The sequence below is a fragment of the Panthera uncia genome, assembly GCF_023721935.1.
Source record: "Panthera uncia isolate 11264 chromosome B2 unlocalized genomic scaffold, Puncia_PCG_1.0 HiC_scaffold_24, whole genome shotgun sequence".
In the NCBI taxonomy this organism is placed as follows: Eukaryota; Metazoa; Chordata; class Mammalia; order Carnivora; family Felidae; genus Panthera; species Panthera uncia.
This window is the reverse complement of record NW_026057580.1, coordinates 56,872,561-56,892,243: the sequence shown is the minus strand read 5'-3', so window position 1 is coordinate 56,892,243 and position 19,683 is coordinate 56,872,561. Positions and strand designations below refer to the sequence as shown.

The window sequence follows — 19,683 nt, the reverse complement described above, 5'->3', positions numbered from 1 at the left end:
GTATCACTAAAGAAACTCAACATGAGAAAAAAAGAGCATGAGAAGAGAGGAATAGAGAACTATAAGCACAACCATAAAAAAGTAACACAATGGCAATAAAAACATATCTATCAGTAATTACTTTGAATGTAAATGTACTAAACACTAATAAGACATAAGGTGACAGAATGGATAAAAAAGCAAGACCTACCTATATGCAGCCTATAAGAGACTCATTTCAGACTTAAAGACACATGCAGACTGAAAATGAAGGCATGGAAAAGCATTTATCATGCAAATGGAAGTGAAAAGAAAGCTGTGGAGGCAATAGTTATATCAAACAAAATAGACTTTTAAAAAATACTGTAATGAGAGATAAAGAAGGACACTATATAATTATAAAGGGAACAATGCAACAAGAAGATATAACAATTGTAAATATTTATGCACTCAATAGAAGAGCACCTAAATACATAAAGCAAGTAATAACAAACATAAAGAAAGTAATCAACAGTAATACAAAATATTAGAGGACTTTGTAGCAATGCAACATAGTAAGTAAGTCCCACACTTACATCAATGGATAGATCATCCAAACAGAAAATCAACATGGAAACAGTGGCTTTGAATGACACATTGGACCAGATAGATCTAATGGATACATTCAGAACAATTCATCATAACAGCAGAATTCATGTTCTTTTCAAGTGCACATGGAACATTATCTAGAATAGATCACATGTTAGGCTACAAACCAAGTCTCAACAAATTCAAAAAGATCAACATCATACCATGCATCTTTTCCAATCCCAATACTATGAAACTAGAAATCAATCACAAGAAAAGAATATGGAAAAAGATGATATTAAACAATGAATGGGTAAACTAAGACATCAAAGATGAAATCAAGTAATATTTAGAGACAAATGAAAAAGATAACCCAATGGTCCAAAATCTTTGGGATACAGCAAAAGCTGTTCTTTTTTTTGAATTTTTTTTTAACCTTTATTTGTTTTTGAGACAGAGGGACAAAGCATGAACGGGGGAGGGTCAGAGAGAGGGAGACACAGAATCTGAAACAGGCTCCAGGCTCTGAGCTGTCAGCACAGAGCCCGACACGGGGCTCGAACTCACGGAGTGCAAAATCATGACCTGAGCTGAAGTCGGCTGCTTAACCAACTGAGCCACCCAGGTGCCCCCAGCAAAAGCTGTTCTAAGAAAGATGTTTATAGTACTACAGGCCTACCTCAAGAAGCAAGGAAAATCTCAAATAAACAACCTAAACTTATACCTAAAGAAGCTATAAAAAGATGAACAAACAAAACCCAAAAACAGTAAAGGAAGGAAGTAACAAGAGATTAGAGCAGACATAAATGAAATAGAAACTAAAAAGAAAAAAAAAATAGGACAGATCAACAAAACTAGGAGCTGGTTCTTTGTAATGATCAAACCTCTAGGCAGACTCATAAACAACAACAACAACAACAAAAAGAGAGAGAGAGAAAGGACTCAAATAAACAAATCCAGAAATGAAAGAGGAGAAATAACAACCAACACCACAGAAATATGAAAGATTATAAGAGAATATGGTGAAAAATTATGTACCAGCAAATTGGACAACCTAATAGAACTGGATAAGTTCCTATAATCATATAACTTCCCAAAACTGAATCAGTAAGAAATAGAACATTTGAACAGATGCATTACCAGTAATGAAACTGTATCAGTAAAATAAAAAAAAAAAAAAACTCCCAAAAAACAAAAAATTCCAGGACCAGACAGCTTCACAGGTGAATTCTACCAAACACTGAAAGAAGAGTTAATACCTATTCTTTTCAAACTATTCCAAAAAATAGAAGAGGAAGGAAGCTTCAAATTCATTCTATGAGGCCACCATTACCTTGATACCAAAACCAAATAAAAACACCACACAAAAAAAGAGAAGTACAAGCCAAAATCTCTATGAAACATAAATGAAAAAATCCTCAACAAAATTAGCAAACCAAATTCAACAATACACTAATAAAACAATAATTCATCACAATCAAGTGGGATTTATTCCTGGGATGCAAGAATGGTTCAACATTTGCAAATCAATCAATGTGATACATCACAGCAATAAGAGAAAGAATAAAAACCATATAATCATTTCAATAGATGCAGAAAAACCATTTAACAAAGTATAACACATTCATGATAAAAAAAAAAAAAAAACCTCTCAACAAAGTAGGATTAGATCGAACATACCTTAACATAATAAAGGCCATATATGACAAACCCACAGCTAATATCATACTTAAAGGGAAAATACTGAGAGCTTTTCCTCTAAAATTAGGAAAAAGACAAGGATTTCCACTCTCACTAATTTTATTCACCATAGTACTGGAAGTTCTAGCTGCAGCAACCAGACCAGAAGAAAAATGAAAGGCATCCAAATTTGTAAGGAAGAAGTAAAATTTTCACTGTTTGCAGATGACATCATACTATTTGTAGAAAACCCTGAAGACTCCACTACAAAAACTGCTAGAACTGATAAATGAATTCAGTAAAATTGCAGAATTCAAAATCAATATATGGAAATCTGGTGAATTTCTATACACTAATAAATAGCAAAAAGAGAAATTAAGAGAACAATCCCATTTACAATTGTGCCAAAAATAATAAAATCCCTAGGAACAAATTTAACCAAGGAGGTTAAAGACCTGTACTCTGAAAACTATAAAACACTGATGCAGGAAACTGAAGATGACACAAACAAATGGAAAGATACTCCATGCTCATAGATTGGAAAAGCAAATATTGTGAAACTGTCCATACTACCCAAAGCACTCTACAGATTTAATGCAACCTCTATCAAAATACCAACAGCATTTTTTTGCAGAATTAGGACAAATAATCCTAACATTTGTATGGAACTACAAAATGCCCTGGGTAGCAAAAGCAATCCTAACAATGAAGAACAAGATTGGGGGAGGGAGGGCGGGTATCACAATCTCAGATTTCAAACCATACTACAAAACTAGAGTAATCAAAACAGTCCAGTACTGGCACAAAAGTATACATATAGATCATTGGGGCAGAATAGAGAACCCAGAAATAAACCCATACTCACAAGGTCAATTGATCTGTGACAAAGGAGGCAAGAACATACAATGGGGGAAAAGACAGTCTCTTCAATAAACAATGTTGGGAAAACTGGACAGCTACATGTGAAAGAATGAAACTGGACCACTTTCTTACACCACACACAAAAACTCAAAATGCATTAAAGACCTAAATGTCAGACCTGAAACCATAAAACTCATAAAAGAAAACAGATAGTAATGTCTTGGACATCAGTCTTAGCAGTATTTTTCTAGATATGACTCCTCAGGCAAGAGAAACAAAAGTAAACTATTGGGACTATATCAAAATAAAAAGCTTTTGCACATTTAATGAAACCATCAAAAAAACAAACAGCAACCTACTGAATCAAAGAAGATACCTGCAAAACATATATCTTATAAGGGGTTAATATCTGAAATATATAAAGAACTTATACAACTCAACCCCAAGAAAATAAATAATCCAATTAAAAAAGGTAGAGAACCTGAAAAGACATTTTTCCAAGGAAGACATATACATGGCCAACAGGCACATGAAAAGATGCTCAACATTACTAATAATCAAGGAAATGGAAATCAAAACCACATTAAGATATCAACTCACACCAGCCAGAATGGCTAGCATCAAAAAGACAAGAAATAACAAGTGTTGTCAAAGAGGTGGAGAAAAGGGAACCTTCATGCATTGTTGGTGAGAATGTAAACTGGTGAAAACACTATGGAACACAGTATGGAGGTTCTTCAAAAAAATCTGAAATAGAACTACAACATGACCCAGTAATTCCACTACTGGGTATTTACCCCCCACCCCCCCCAAAATAAAAACACTATGGAAAAGATATATGCATCCCTATGTTTACTGCAGCATTATTTTCAATAGCCAAATTATGGAAGCGGCCCAAGTGTCCAATGATATATGAATGGATAAAGATGTGATATAATATATATGTGTATATATATAGATATAATTATTATAATAATCTAAATGGAATATTACTCAGCCATAAAAAAGAATCAGCTCATGCCATTTGTGACAACATAGATGGACCTAAAGGGTATTACGCTGAGTAAAGTAGGTCTGAAAAAGACAAATACCACACAATTTCATTTATGTGTGAGCCCTATAAAACAAAAATGAACAAACAAAAACACCAGAAACAGAATCATAAATACAGAGAACACACTGGTGGTTGCCAGTGGGGAGGGGGGTAAAATACATGAAAAAGATTAAGACATACAGACTTAAAAAAAAGTGATTGTGTCTTCTAAATACAAACATCTCAAAGTTACTCTTAGTATTTAAGTTATCTTATATTCCTATTTCTCTTTGTCCTGGACATGGGAATTCAACAAGTTCCATCTGCGTTACAAAATGAGTGTCCTCTGAGAGGTGATGGGACTTTCCTCCCCAGTGGGCAATGCTTTCAAAGGAGAAGAGTTTAGATCTTTTCAAGAATTGGATTGGAAACACAGGTTGATAATGTGATGTTAATAACTTACGCCTCATAGACTCCCTCTGTACCAGTGAAAAGGTAGCCAGTAGGGGTTTGCAGGAATATATGCTGTGGATGAAACAAGACTGGCAGTGAGTGGACTACTACTGAAATTGGGCCATGGGTACATAGGATTCACTATACTAGTCTCCTTTTTTCATAATCAAAAGGCTTAAAAAAAGTGAAGACAATGTAAATTAAAATAATAAGTACACCGAAATAATCAGTAAGAATGGAAAATTAAACAAGAATGAAGCATTTAGGATGGTATGCACAACTATAATCCACAGATAATACAAAAACATATCTTAGCCAATAACTTAAATCTCTTCCCTCCATGTACATGGCTCCTACCTGGATATATTCCTATTGCTATACCCATCAAAATGGATTCACTGGACTTTTACTTTGCCTGCCCTGTCTTTGATGGAACATCTCCTAGTCAAGCAGCCCAGAGTGGTTAAAAAAAAATGGCAAAGAATCTAGACAAGCCACAAGGCGTGTAAAGCAATCCATGAGTATCAAAAACTGACAATCTAAACAATAGAAGGTTTGGTAAGAAAAGGATGTGATGGGCCATTAATTTCCACCTTGAATTTTTACTCATTGAGAAAGTCACAGAAAGCTCAATTAGTTCCAATTACATTGCTCTCTAAAGAGTAGGTTTCCAGTAATAAATGTTAATTAGGTAAAATGGCATCCTTGGTTCAGTGATTCAATTAAACATGGCCACAACTACCAACACTCGACTTTTAAATTTATGCCACAACGAAAAAGTGTTTTTTGATAAATCCAACATATGACGCACGTTCTACCTGATATCCAAAGAAGACCATCAGCCACATATCCAGCATGACATGAAAGGGATCGGTCAAAGGACTGCACAAAAGTCCATTTGTTCTTCTTGGGGCAATATCGCTCAACTGTAGGCAGAACCTGGCGCAGTTCATTTCTACCCCCAACTGCATAGAGGTATTCATCCATGGCACCCAGCACAAAATGCTCCCGGCAGTTTTTCATGGGTGCTATCTCCGCCCAGGAATTACTGCGGGGGTCATAGCGACAGGCAGTCCTCACAGCACATGTCCGGCCACTAGCATGCTCAACTTCTCCTCCTGCCACAAACAGAAAGTCCCCCATGACTGCTACACAGTGGTGGCTCCTTCCCACGGGCATGGGAGCCAGCTCACTCCAGTTGGCAATGGCAGCTATGAGAGCATTCTCCTGGTCAACAGGATTGAAGTACCGAAGTTCCTTGACTTTACAGACCTCACGCTTTTTCCCACCAATGATATATAGAGTGTCTGATTGGAATCGCGGTTTGGTCCTGCGAGTTTGCCAAACGGGCTGTGCATAGATGCTCTGGTGGTACTCCAGGGCCTCATTGACAAGAGCTGTCGCAGTTTCACTTGCCTGGACGAGGGGGTGGGACAGGGCAACTGTATGGAGAGTATCCACATCCATCAGGCCAAAGCGGATATACTGCAGGAGCTCATCCATGTACTGGTAATGGCAGTTGTGTTCCAACCACCTCACAGCTAGCTGAAACAGAGGGAGGGGGGATGAGAGAATACACAGGTAAGACAGAGAACCAAAGCAATGGTGTGCAGGCAGGTCACCTTGTATTCTTTCAGACACTTCATAAATGTATTTTAAGATACATTTTTTTTCTTACAAATAGTGTAACAGCAGAATATTTTGATACTCAGCTGAGGAATATTTTTTCTGCATCAGCAGAGACACAAAAGAGCTCAAGCATTGTTGGTAGAGGTCAAGAGCAATGTTTAGCAACACTAGAGGAGACTTAAGGTGGCAATTGGGAGGAACAACAATCACTTTTCAAAGAATGAGAACACTGTTGTGAAGCAGCCTGTTCTCTTGTTTCATGCAGAAGAGTCATGGTATACCCCACCCCAGGAATGTCTATGGTGAGCAGTGTCACCACAGTACAAGCAGTGTATGTCAACCCATGAGTCAAGGTGCTGTATCAATTTGAGTACAAATGAAAATATGTGATCATCTGAGACCACAAGGTATACTTGGGAGAGAATCAATATGACACTAGTAAAAGGATTTAGAAACAAAGAGCACTCTTCCCCCTGTCCCCTTTGGTAGGTCTAATCAGTCAGGAAACAAGAGAAGAAAAAGGAAGATTGTAACCCATCAATTTTATTTTTATTTCCCAATTAGTTTTCATCTTGGAAATATTTGTTGTTTGCACATAGAAGATACTGGCAATTTGTTAGAGCCGTTTTCACAAAACAGGATACGGAGAATGTTATCTTTGTATTATGGACACAACAGTGAAATGCAATCTTAACCTTTTTGTTTAGGTCTAGATCTCTTTCAAGAAGGAAAAGAGTAAGAACTCTGGGCTACAGATATATAGAATTTCTTCACACTAAAGAAGGTGTATAAAATCATAAACAATAAAATTATACAATAATTTAGAAAATACCATCAACAAAAAAAACCAATTCATGTTACAGAACACGTTATGTAGTTTAATTAATGTGACTTAATATTTAAGTTTGGCAAATTTTCCTGCATACCAACATGAAATATATCTAATATCTCCAGGCAACACATTTGATATAAATTATCCTTAGCAGCACCTATATTAAGCTAGATCTCCTAGATAATATAAATGTGGATGTGAAGGAATTAGCATGAAAAAGTAAAGTAATAAATTAGAATATTAAGTAATTGTGACCAGTGAAACTGGGGTTCTGGCTCTGCTTTTCAGCTGATATGTATCACTGGGAAAAAAAATCTACAGAGGGAGGTGAAGGAAATGTAGTGCTCTTGGACCATTACTCCTAGGCAAACATGAGCTGGGTTTTCACCTGGTGAAAAGGATCATGAAACTCTCTGAAGAACTACATGATTTCATTTGAGAGTTTCATACATAGTTTCTGTATTCATTTTGACAAATGGCTCCAAAAGGCAAGGCATATTTGGGGCTTTTCTTTTTAGCTTTCTGAATGAAGAGAATATAGGAAATGAAGTCACATCTAATATGTACTAAATTGCATCTCTTGATGAACTACGTAGTAAAGAGAAATGAAAAAAGAATGCTAGGTAGCCTATCTCTGCCAAGAAGGCAGACAGCAAGGAGGGCAGATGACTGACATTCCCTAGCTGTTTTTCTAGAAGCTGGCTTTTTTTTAACTTAAATAAGATACCAACTTGAAGAAAAAAAAATGTATCTGTGTATGGTAATCATGAACAATAATCAAAGATACTGTAGAAGAAAAACATCACTCAGCAATCACCAGGTCTGCGCCAGAAGTAGAGAAGAGTTCCCATAGGCAACATCCTGATTTTTTTCCACCCTACATTTAGAAATTTCAAGGAATGGCATTCCGCCATTTCCCTGGGAAGATAATTCAACAACTTAATAAATGATCTTCCATTCTTTGGCCACAGAGCTTTCAAAAGTTCTAGGGATAAAGTCATCCATTCAAGGTTATTTGTCATGAACCAGGAAAAATTTTCTGAGATGTAATCTTTGATATTGCTCCTAATTTAATTGAGTAGTTCCAGCTGATACTGCTTTGCTCTGTAACATATTTCTCAGCATCCTTACAGTCCTAATATTTCTGCAAATTTCATATGGATACTATAGGAAACAGCATGAGTGAAACATTAGATAAATATCCATCTCTCCATAGCCTCTTTTTAGAGCACAGTGCTGCCCATTTAATTATTTTTCTCTTTCCTCATAAATCTTTTCTTCCTATGTCATAATCAATCTTCTAATCCATCTCTTAACACTCTCCAGTTTATTTTTGTTTTTCCAGCACTTGGTATCACTTACTGCATGAAAAGTACACAAGCCACAGCTAGGTTCTGCGTTGAAGAAAATCTTTAACAAATCAAACTGGCAGTGGAACAGTGATCACTGTGATCTATCACTGATTAATTTCTGGCTTTCTGTCTATTAGGCCTATATCACATGTATCACGAGGTTTTTCATGTTCAATTTCTCAATACTACGCATTATAGAATGCCTTGTGCACAAACATTTAGTTCGTATTTTCTGGGATAATTTTTATCTTATTTCTTGCCAATATTTCTAATTTCTCACAGACTTCATATAACTTGTGCAATTTTATCATTCTAAATATTTTCAGATTACACAAATCATTCACAGTTATTGGGTTTATCTTTTCTCCAAATCGAAGGTAGATGAATTTACAATTAACTGTTCTGACACCAACCTCAAAGCAATCTCAGCTAGAATTAGTGTGGTTTATAGATTTAAATCCAGTCATTTCCAAACCTAGCATGCACACAAATTAACTGGGGTTTCTGGTCAAGATGCAGCTTCTGATTCAATAACTGGAGAGAGGAGAATAGGGAGTTTGCATATTCTAACCATCTAAAGGTGATGCATATGCTGCTGGTCCATAGACCACACTGAGTCAGAAGATTCCAGACAGATTCCCATTCATGAAAGAGTAAATCAGTGCCTTTTCAGAGTAAATTGAGTCTTTTGTTTCAAAATTGAGAAGGCTTAAATCAAATGAAGTCTAAGTTGGATGTTTTAGTAAAAATATAGGACACTTATAGTTTAGTATTAAAGGTAAAACAATACATTTCCTATATGGTAAGATATGGCTAAGATCTTACTATGGGTAAGACACCATATTTTGAGACCTTGGTTCTAGAAGGTCTATAAATCAAAGGCTGATTCTGACAGTATATAGTGAGTCACGTAAACACTCCGCAGTTCTGCTTTCACAGTAACAAATAAATGTTAAAGGGTGCAACAAGGATGGAGCTAGAGTATATTGCACTAAGCAAAATAAAACAGAGACAAATACCATATGATTTCACTCATATGTGGAATTTCAGAAACAAAAGAGCATAGGGAAAAGCAAAGAGGGAGAGAGGCAAACCAAGAAACAGACTCTTAACTATCAGAACAAACTGATGGTTACCAGAGGAGAGGTGAGGAGGGGGGCTAGAGGATGGGGACTGAGGAGCGCCACTTGTTGTGATGGGTTCTAGATGCTTCTGGAAGTGGTGACTCACTACACTCTACGCCTGAAACTAACATTACCCTGTATGTTAACTAACTGGAATTTAAATGAACACTTTAAAAAAAGAATAATTGTACTCTGTTTTTACTTTCGTAAAAATGTAAAAGAAAAAAACCACTGAAAGCATAGATAACTCTTATTTATCCAAATAATGAAAAAAATGGCAAAGAAATTTCAGAACAATGAACTACCTCAAAATCACTTCTACACCATGACTTCTTCACAGAGTCATGCTGAATTAAAGGTAAGGTGGTTGAGGAAATCCTGGGGCCCATTTAAGGGGCCTCCATTACCCATTTGAAGGCTGATTCATCACCAGAGCATCACAGAACCTAAAGACCACAGTTAGCTTTGTAGTATATTCTGGTGCTTATGCTTGAAAACATAAGGGAACTGGTGGTTTTTAATCACCCTACACTGAGAAAGCATAAATCAGGGCAGGCTGAAATCCTATTCTATTTTACTTACTCTAGCATACTGATATCCCCATCACTCTAAACTGTAGCATATTTTAATTAGGAGAAAAATGGAGCAATTAGCAGAAGTCTTTATCTCCCACTTTTTTTGGAGACAAAGCTAGCAAGAGTGGAAAAAAAATTAAAGATTCTGTCTGGGAAGGCACACAAAGAGTACCATTATGCAAGATGTTTCCTAAACCATGTGAAACACAAAGCATTATCATCTCTAAAGACTACAGGAGGGGCACCTGGGTGGCTCAGTCTGTTAAGCATCCAACTTTGGCTCAGGTCATGATCTCACCGTTTGTGAGTTCGAGCCCCACGTCAGGCTCTGAGCCTGGAGACTGCTTCAGATTCTGTTTCCCTCTCTCTTTGCCCCTCCCCTACTGTTACTCTGGCTTTCTCTCAAAAATAAGCAAACATTTAAAAAAGTTAAAAAAAAAAAAAAAAAGACTACGGGAGATCTCCCAAGCATTTTGCCTGACCCAGTCTAGCTCATCTTACCCTGATGGAGAATTGTTTCTTCCTACAAGGGGCATTTGCTACAGCTTATTCCAGCTTCAACACATCTCATCCTCAGATCCTTGATAAGAACAATGCCTGCACACAGTAGGCTATACATATTTGTTAAAGGGAAAATTATTTACAGGGCGCCTGAGAGGCTCAGTCAGTTGAGTATCCAACTTCGGCTCAGGTCAGGCATGGTTCATGGGGTTTGAGCCCCACATCAGGCTCTGCACTGGCAGCTCAGAGCCTGGAGCCTGTTTCGGATTCTGTGTCTCCCTCTCTCTGCTCCTCGCCTGCTCACACTCTGTCTCTTTCTCTTTCTCTAAAGTAAATAAACATTAAAAATATTTTTTAAGAAGGGAAAATTATTTACAACTGTTCTTCTGCTATTTCTCATATTCTTCTTGAACAAATAATGTCAATTCCTCTATATAATTATCTACCTATCACAGGTTTTGGTTTCCTATTATCTCATCTTCATGGCTTTCCTCTAAAGTCCTTATAAACTCTAAAAATGCCACACAACAGCATGCAGTGTACTAAACTTACCTATATAAGACCCTTGTTTTACTCCTTCACATGATTGGTGCCAACCACCTCTATTTGAGGTTCTTGGCAATGCAATGAACATCATAGTCTTTTAAGCCCTCAAATAAATAAAATATTAGGGTAAGAAAACACTTTAGAATCCATTTGGTATTTGGTTCAAGCTTCTCAATTTTACAAACAGAAATCAAATCTAGACAAGTTATCTCTCTTACCTCAAGTCGTGCAACTAATTAGAAAAGCTGGAACTTAAACCCCAGTTTTTTAGACTCTTAACTATAGACAACAAACTGAGGGTTGCTGGAGGGGAGGTGGGTTGGGGACATGGGTGAATTGGGTGATGGGCATTAAGGAGGGCACTTGTTGCGATGAGCACTGGGTGTTGTAAGTCAGTGATGAATCATTAAATTCTAAACCTGAAACTAATATTACACTGTATGTTAACTAACTGGAATTTACATAACAATTTTAAACTACAAAAATAAATTAATAAAGCTGAAAAAAACCTAAAAGAAAAACAAACCCAGTTTTTAAATTATACAACTATTTTTCTATTATATCATCATTCTTTTTCTCTTTTTTTAGTGTTTTTTATTTATTTTTGAGAGAGCACAAGCAGGGGAGGGGCAGAGAGATGGGGGCAGAGGATCTGAAGCAGGCCCTGCACTGACAGCAGCGAGCCCAATGTGGGACTTGAACTCACGAACCATGAGATCATAACCTGAGCTGAAGTCAGATGCTCAACTGACTGAGCCACCCAGGTGCCCCGATTATTATTTTTCCATCAGTAATCATTTTTTTGATAAATTTTTAAAAAGTTTTATTTTATTTATTTATTTTGAGACAGCGACAGTGTGAGCGGAAGAGGGGTAGAGAGAGAGGGAGAGAGACTATCAAGCAGGCTCTGCACTGTCAGCACAGAGCTCGTTGCAGGGCTCGAACCCACGAAACCATGAGATCACGACCTGAGCCGAAACTGAGTCAGACACTTAACCGACTGAGGCACCTAAGCGTACCAACCATCAGTAATTATTTTAAGATAGAATGTAATTAAGACCAAAGATAACTTCCATATTTAGAGTTAAATTTAAAAAAAAAAGTATTTTTTAAGTATGTTTTGCTTGAAGATAGGTGGACAGTATTTTTCAGTAAGTCTCATTTATGGATTACTTCAACATAAAAAGCATATATTTAATGCTTTTAAAAATTCTTTTAATGCTTTAAAGAGTGTGTAATTAAAGAACAAATATTTAAGGTAAAAGGCATCCTTTGAGTCTTGAATTATTGTTTTACTTTTACGGAATATGTATTTTAATTCTAGGTCATTTCTTGTTAACTAAACCTGGCTCAAAAATATATAGAAAAGGCAATCCTTTCCTATTAGTTTTCTCAGTGTATCCCCACTGATTACCATTCTATGGAGTAGCCTATATGATATATCATGTAAAATCCTATGGTATATCATCTTAAATTCTACAAATTTTACTCTAATTCAATTAAAACATACAGTTTACTCATGCATTTCAGGAATATATCAATGAGCAAACATTACATTCCTAATATTGTAAATCCTCAGGAATCCAAAGGAACCCAAATTCCTTTATTGTTCATACTCAAACACAGCCAGAAGCTGCTGTTTTGAAATCTGAAATTCCTAATCCTTTCAAAGCAGCAGCTGTTTTGAAGTCTAACTCTTGCTTATATATGTATGTCTGTCTGTATGTATACTACACAAAATGAACCCAAAGTAATGTCAAAATAATAACAAACCTTACATTCAGAGATTTCCTGAAATATATATGAATTATAAAGTCATCCCAAATCCAAGAATACACATCTTCCATACAAGTCCTTTATGTCTTGCAATGCATATAAAAATGCCCTTTACAGAGGCAGTTCTCTTCAGATGAGAGATCAAATCTTTTTAATCAACACTAACGAAAGATAAAGTCCTTGCCACATTGTTCAAAAGCACTATTTATTTGTGTTCAAAAGCACTATTTCCTTGTCTTAATTCACAAATTTTCACTGAAAAGGATGTTCTTATCACAATACTTATCAGACAGAGCTGAGTAAGCAAGGACTAATATTTTTGCCCACAGCCTTATTCTGCCCCCTTGGCCAGGGGCACCTGTAATTATTCTCCTATTTAAAACTTTGTTGTAGACAGCTTTGCTGAAGGGGCAAACCAAACCCTCCCTCTTGCAGGAGCCCACGCTGTGAAGGCACAAGTGTCTATATCCTTGCCAGTCCTGTCATCCTGCTGAGATAAGCCAGGGCACCAGTCTCCCCTCAGTGCCCGAGAGGCAGCATCAATTCCACACTTCTGCAAATTCAAAAAGGGACAAAGAAAGGGCACAAGAGCAAATCAACAACCAAATGACATTCCTAAACCTCCAAAAAGAGCCGGCATGTTAAAGAGCGTTTGGCCAACCGGGGTGGCAAGCCATGGAAGTATCTTTTAATACACTAAGTGACAATGCATGGACAGTTTTTCCTCTCTAAACGGAGTATCAAGCAAACTTTCCATCTTCCAGTCCATGTCCTCACAGGGATGGTGCATGACTGTTATACATTACATTAAAGAACATCATTTTATACATTATTTTATAATGACTTAAATCCTAGTAACATAAACATAAAACTTTAGCAAGATACCTTCCTAATGTTACATACAATTTCTTTAGATCATAGGTGTGGACGATTCCCCTAGAATGAGTGAGCAGGTGTTGAGACTTAACCATGTTAAACTACATAGAAGCTCACCGCATTAACATGAGTCATGTGAAGTCTGAATAGTGACATCTTAAACCAGAGTAATGACTGCCATAGAGAGTAAAGTTCATGTTAATAAATAAATGTGCCAAATTTTGTGGCCATATTCTCTTCTTTGAGACCCAATGAAAAATTTCTGTTCAAAAAGACAACATTGTCGTAAAATCCTAAATCACCAGAAACTAGGGACACAGGATCAGGGCATTTTCCTCTACCAGAACAATGAAAATGTTACCATGGAGGAATATTAAAAATTATAACAGTGTTCACTCGAGTGCTATAATTAAAACTGTGTCAACATTTTGCTTGTAAAACAGATTTTTCAAGGGAGGTTGCACATTAACCATTATAGCTGACTATAGACTTATATAAGACACATAGGCGATTTTTTCCTCCAAGAAATATATTTCAATAGAATCAAATCTGATGAGGCCCAAGGTTCATATATTGTCAGAAGAAAAGACCTGACATATTTTTAAAAGAATATTCAGCTTAGCAGATATGATAATAACACATATTCTTTCATTGTTCATTTAAAACTTTATGAAGTTGGAGACTAACAAATGCTTTTATTTTCATCTTCAGGATAAAACGTATGCCTAGTGATAGTCTGGTTTGTCTTCAAGTCGTATAAATCTTTTGCCTTTTACTAAGGATTTACATAAAAAGGAGTAGTTACAAGTTTTTTTTAGGATTTTAAAAATATAATGTATACAGCTTACTCTCCAATGGCTCAGAAAAAAACCCTCTCTTTCTCTCCCCCATCCCTCCCTCTCTTTCCCTCCTGTATTTTCTCTCTTGATATGTATCTATAGAGATCTAGATATTTATAAAGAGAGACAGAGAGATAGAGACAGAGACAGAATATATGATAAAGTACATGAGGTAATTTGTTTAAGAAATCGGCAAATCGTATGGGTATTCTTTGTGCTATCCTTTCTCTTGTCACTTTTCTTTAAGTTTGAAATTATTTTGAAATAAAAAATTGAGAAAACAAAATTGTGCACGATAATCATCTTTACATATAGTATTATATTTATATATTTAATTACGTGCCAAAGAATAGCAAAAGCAAGATCCCTTGAGACCAAGGGGTGTTCCAGGTATTTAAGAGGGCAAAACAAAAAGTGACCTGAGTTGTCCTTTGGTTCAGTCTTGTAACACAAGAGGATATTTCAAAAGGATTTTATAAGGGTTGCATATCAAAATGAAGAGAAAATAAACATAGGAAAAATGATGAGGTTAGTATACTATTGTGTCCTTTCCACCTGTGAGAACTGGCCACCAGTTTGAGCTAACCTTTGAAAACTTAATAGAAAGAACAGTACAAGTATGGTTGATATTGCACCAGTCATTTGGCTTCTCATCTGTAAAATAAGTGAGTTGATGAGAGAGTCTCTTCTACTTCTAGGATATATGTCACCTACACATCCACCAAAAGTAGTATTTTAAACTAGAATCCTCCAAACTTCCTATAGGTGGTAGAGACAACCAAAATTAATCACTAGGTCTAGTAACCATGTTCCAGATTTTTACAGCACACATAGTTTTTATAAATCTCTTTTCAGAAAAACAAAGTGATTTTTTTGTCTATAATTCTATACTCACCAGAAATATATGCATGTTTATGTGCACATGCAGACAATCAGGTCAGATCATGGTCTTTTTCTCCCAGGAACAACTTTGTTCAGAACATATTATCTCACTTAACAGTTACCATCTCTTGTAAAAACAAAATAATCTCAGCCAAAGAACACACATTTCAAATTTGTAAGACAACTGCTTCAAGGTACTATTTATTTAAATTCTCAGAAGGAGACTATATATATCAAGGCAAACATTCTTCAAACTAATCACATAAATTTTTACCTCAGGACTGTCTTGAAATATACCATCCCCATACTTATGTATAAGCTTTTCACATGGGAAAAATATCCCACAGAACCACCAAGACAACCACAATCATCTGTACCAATAATGCTGCAGGGAAAATGGAACACACCCTTCATCTCCTCCTATGTTAGCAAAATACAGGAACAATTAGAAATAACTTCTTCTACTTGCCTTCCAATGACCTGATAATGGTCTCTGAGCCAAAAAGTAATACTCATTCACCTAACCCTTGATGGCATCAGAATATTACTTGAAGCTGGACTGATAATAATAAAATAAGTAAAATCTTAGTGTCTATGTATTTATATATGACATCCTTCTGAATACCAAAGAGACTGCATGTTTTCACTGAAATATGAAGCTCATATTGTTAGAACAACACTGGAAAATGACAGAATGCCAACTCGATCAACAGAATAAAACCCTGCTACATCCCACTGGCAATAGGACTAGAATGACCCTACATGGGTCACAGCATTTTGTATTTCCCAGCTACCATATGCAACGAAGATGGATTATCAGGGCAAAGACCGCTGAAATGGCCAGGAAAATCCGATGCTTTTTTCTATCACTAATTCGTATGCACCCATAGAGGTGAATGTGACACAGTAAAGAAGGAGGCAGGACTTGATGTCAAAGATCTGTTTCTGTAACTTATTTGGGCATTTATGAAAAACACTGGCATCCTGAGGCTCAGCTTCAGCATCTGCAAAACAAGGATGATATTAGTTACATCACAGGTGTCTCCAGAGGACTGAAAGGGAAAGCCTGTGACGGAGCTTGGCAAACTACAATATTTAGACCATATACAGAATTAACATGATGGCAAGGTGCCACTGAGAGATGGAACTAATCCTCAATTCAATTATTCTTTTGAATTCATGATAAAAGCGGCCAATTCAGACTATTTTTATAGAACACAGTACTGTGAAATATTGGTATAAATTTTGAGAAATTGCTGAATTCTGAGAAATTCATAAGAAAGTTGCAACACAGGGGCGCCTGGGTGGCTGTCGGTTGAGCGTCCGACTTCGGCTCAGGTCATGATCTCATGGTCCGTGAGTTCCAGCCCCGCGTCGGACTCTGTGCTGATGGCTCAGAGCCTGGAGCCTGTTTCAGATTCTGTGTCTCCCTCTCTCTCTGACCTTCCCCCGTTCATGCTGTCTCTCTGTCTCAAAAATAAATAAACGTTAAAATAAAATTTTTTAAAAAAATAAAAAAAAGAAAGTTGCAACACAGTATTAAGTACTTCACATGTTGTAAAGTAAGAATAAAAGCATGACAATCTGTTGCAGACTATAAACTAGTGCTTACGATGAGCCTGTATTCACAGAAATGGACCCCGTAATTCTAACTCAGTAATTTAAGGTCTGTTGCTTTGTTAAATCCCATGTCAGAAAGGAATGAATGAATGAATGAATGATGAGAGAGATATAGACATAAACTTGGTTGTTTTTGCATAATACTCAGCATATATCCACTTTCTTCACTTGGCTTGAGTCTCTCATTAAAAATACTTGAATTCATGTCCATAAGCCCCCTCAAATCTCAACTCAGTTCACTGGGTGGCAAGGAAAAACATATATAAGCTAAGTTTTCTGGCTTGAGACAACTAAAATAATGATTGATTGTCTGAGCTGATTACTTTTCTTCTTGTTTTGTTGCTCTGAGGCAAATGATGTAACCATGAATCTTTTTTTTTTTTTTTTAACGTTTTTTTTTTTTTTTTTTTTTTTTGGGACAGAGAGAGAAAGAGCATGAACGGGGGGGGGGCAGAGAGAGAGGGAGACACAGAATCGGAAACAGGCTCCAGGCTCTGAGCCATCAGCCCAGAGCCTGACGCGGGGCTCGAACTCACGGACCGCGAGATCGTGACCTGGCTGAAGTCGGACGCTTAACCGACTGCGCCACCCAGGCGCCCCAACCATGAATCTTTTCTTTTAGATTTTTTATTCATCCATTCCTCAATTTCTTTTTGAGTGTCCATTATGTGCCAGGAACTTACTTAGTGAGAAACAGGATTCTAATCAGTCCACAACTACACATTCTTATTTGCCATTCACTTCCAAGCTCTATTAATACCATAAAACTCAAGGCTTACTCTTGACCTCAAATGTCTTAACTCATCCCTATAAAATATACTCATGGAATACTGGAATTAGGGGAAGGAAAATCCTGCAAATTTAGAGTTCTGCAAATTCTGTCTATTGTAAGCATATTTTCAGACACATGCAAAAACCATCTTTTAATGCCGCCATTTCCCTCATGGGTGTTTTCAATATTGCTGGCACACTTATATAAATTTTATGGTTAAAAAAAAAAAGCTGTTTAATTTGTAAACATGCCCTGGAGCATCCTGAGAGCATCAAGCCTTGGAATATTTCTTTATGAACTGATTCAATAATAATGAACCAATAGCAGGTTCACTGGCACACATACTCTCTGCCTGAAATTAAACCTTTAATGACCAAAAGGACCTCACAGGCTCAAGCAGCTGCCCCAGGTCACTGATAACAGACAGAGATAGTCAAATCCCTCAAACAAACGTTACTATGATGAATTTAGATGTCCAGGGAGTATCTAAGCTGCACTTAACGTTCTAATGTCGGCAGCCTCCAAATAAAAAGAAAATCATCCTCAATGGTCACTTTAAACGCTTTGTTAGAGCTATGGAGCACATTGATTGAAGTGGGGGAGTCCCCTAAATGAAATGTACGACTAAACATTGTTGGGGGCCAGACTCTACTATCAAGGGAATGGAGCTGGTGGGCTGGGGAGGCAGAGCCTACCTTCTCAGTGAGTTGCAGAGAATACACATGAAGGCAGTGCCCACCACTGAACACCACTACGCGAATTTCAGCTCGGCTACTGATGTTTCAATAGAATCTTGGGGTGGCTGGGAGGCTCAGTCAGTTAAGCGTCCAACTCTTGATTTCGGCTCAGGTCGTAATCTTATGGTTCATGGGCTTGAGCCCCGTATTGGGCTCTGTGCTGAAGGTGCAGAGCCTGCTTGGGATTCTCTCTCTCTCCCTCTCTTTCTCCCCCTCCCTTTGTGCGCGCACTCTCTCTCTCCAAATAAATAAATAAACTTTAAAGTAAATACTAGAATCTTACACACTGCAGTCTCTAACTTCATTTTATCATAGCATAAATAACCTGGGAACAGTGAATCCTCTATTCACACCTTGCAACAACTCTGAGTATAATACACAAGTAATATTTTTGTCAAAGATACATTCTTCAGCACAATTATCATACATTCTTTGGCTGGGGGAAGTAGCTTAGAGAACCAATCCACAACAGCCATGTAGGGAAGATGGATATGTGGAAAAATAAGTGCAATGCAGGAGACCCAGGGCCTTGACAATCTCAGAAGACTTGTGCAGAAGAGTGGGCTGCAATGGATGAAGGAATGAGTATTCAGTAGTAGCCGTGCCAGAGGCTACACTGAAAGATCTGTTTCAGCCCCAGTGCCTGGCACCCTGCATGAAACCTGTAAGTGTTTGCTGAACGAGAAGCAGTGGGAATGGAGAGACGGCAACCTGGAGAAATCACAGTTCTGACACATCCTTATAAGGTCAAGGAACCAGATGTGTGAAGAGCAATGGGAACTTTGAAGGCGAAGTTGGAAGAATTGAAGAGGAAAGAGAAAATGCATCCAATCCCAGCCCGGGAAGCAGAAGACATGCTGCCCAGGCCAGGAGGCACTCTGCAAGACCTTATAAGGGGACATCACGGCTGGGGGGATACAGTGTTGGTGAACAGAGCCAATGTGAGAGCACAGCAGTGGGCATGTGCTGGAGGGTATAGGAAGACACAGGAAAAGCAGTCTGTTTGGGACATTGGTTTTCCACGATTAGGTATAAAGGGTACAACAGAT

At 37.3% G+C, this 19,683-nt stretch overlaps 1 protein-coding gene across 6 annotated transcripts in view; it reads right to left on the bottom strand.

Annotated features, from left to right (window-relative positions):
- The window catches only part of KLHL32 (kelch like family member 32), a 238,752-nt gene that overhangs the window by 54,131 nt on the left and 164,938 nt on the right, over positions 1–19,683 (bottom strand). For 4 of the 6 annotated variants that reach the window (XM_049654024.1, XM_049654028.1, XM_049654027.1 and 1 more), the window contains one exon: positions 5,392–6,118. In XM_049654024.1, coding sequence (XP_049509981.1) covers positions 5,392–6,118 — 727 coding nt within the window. Of the gene's footprint in view, positions 1–5,391; positions 6,119–19,683 lie in introns of those variants that run through there. The other 2 variants (XR_007462784.1, XM_049654029.1) reach the window with 2 other exon arrangements.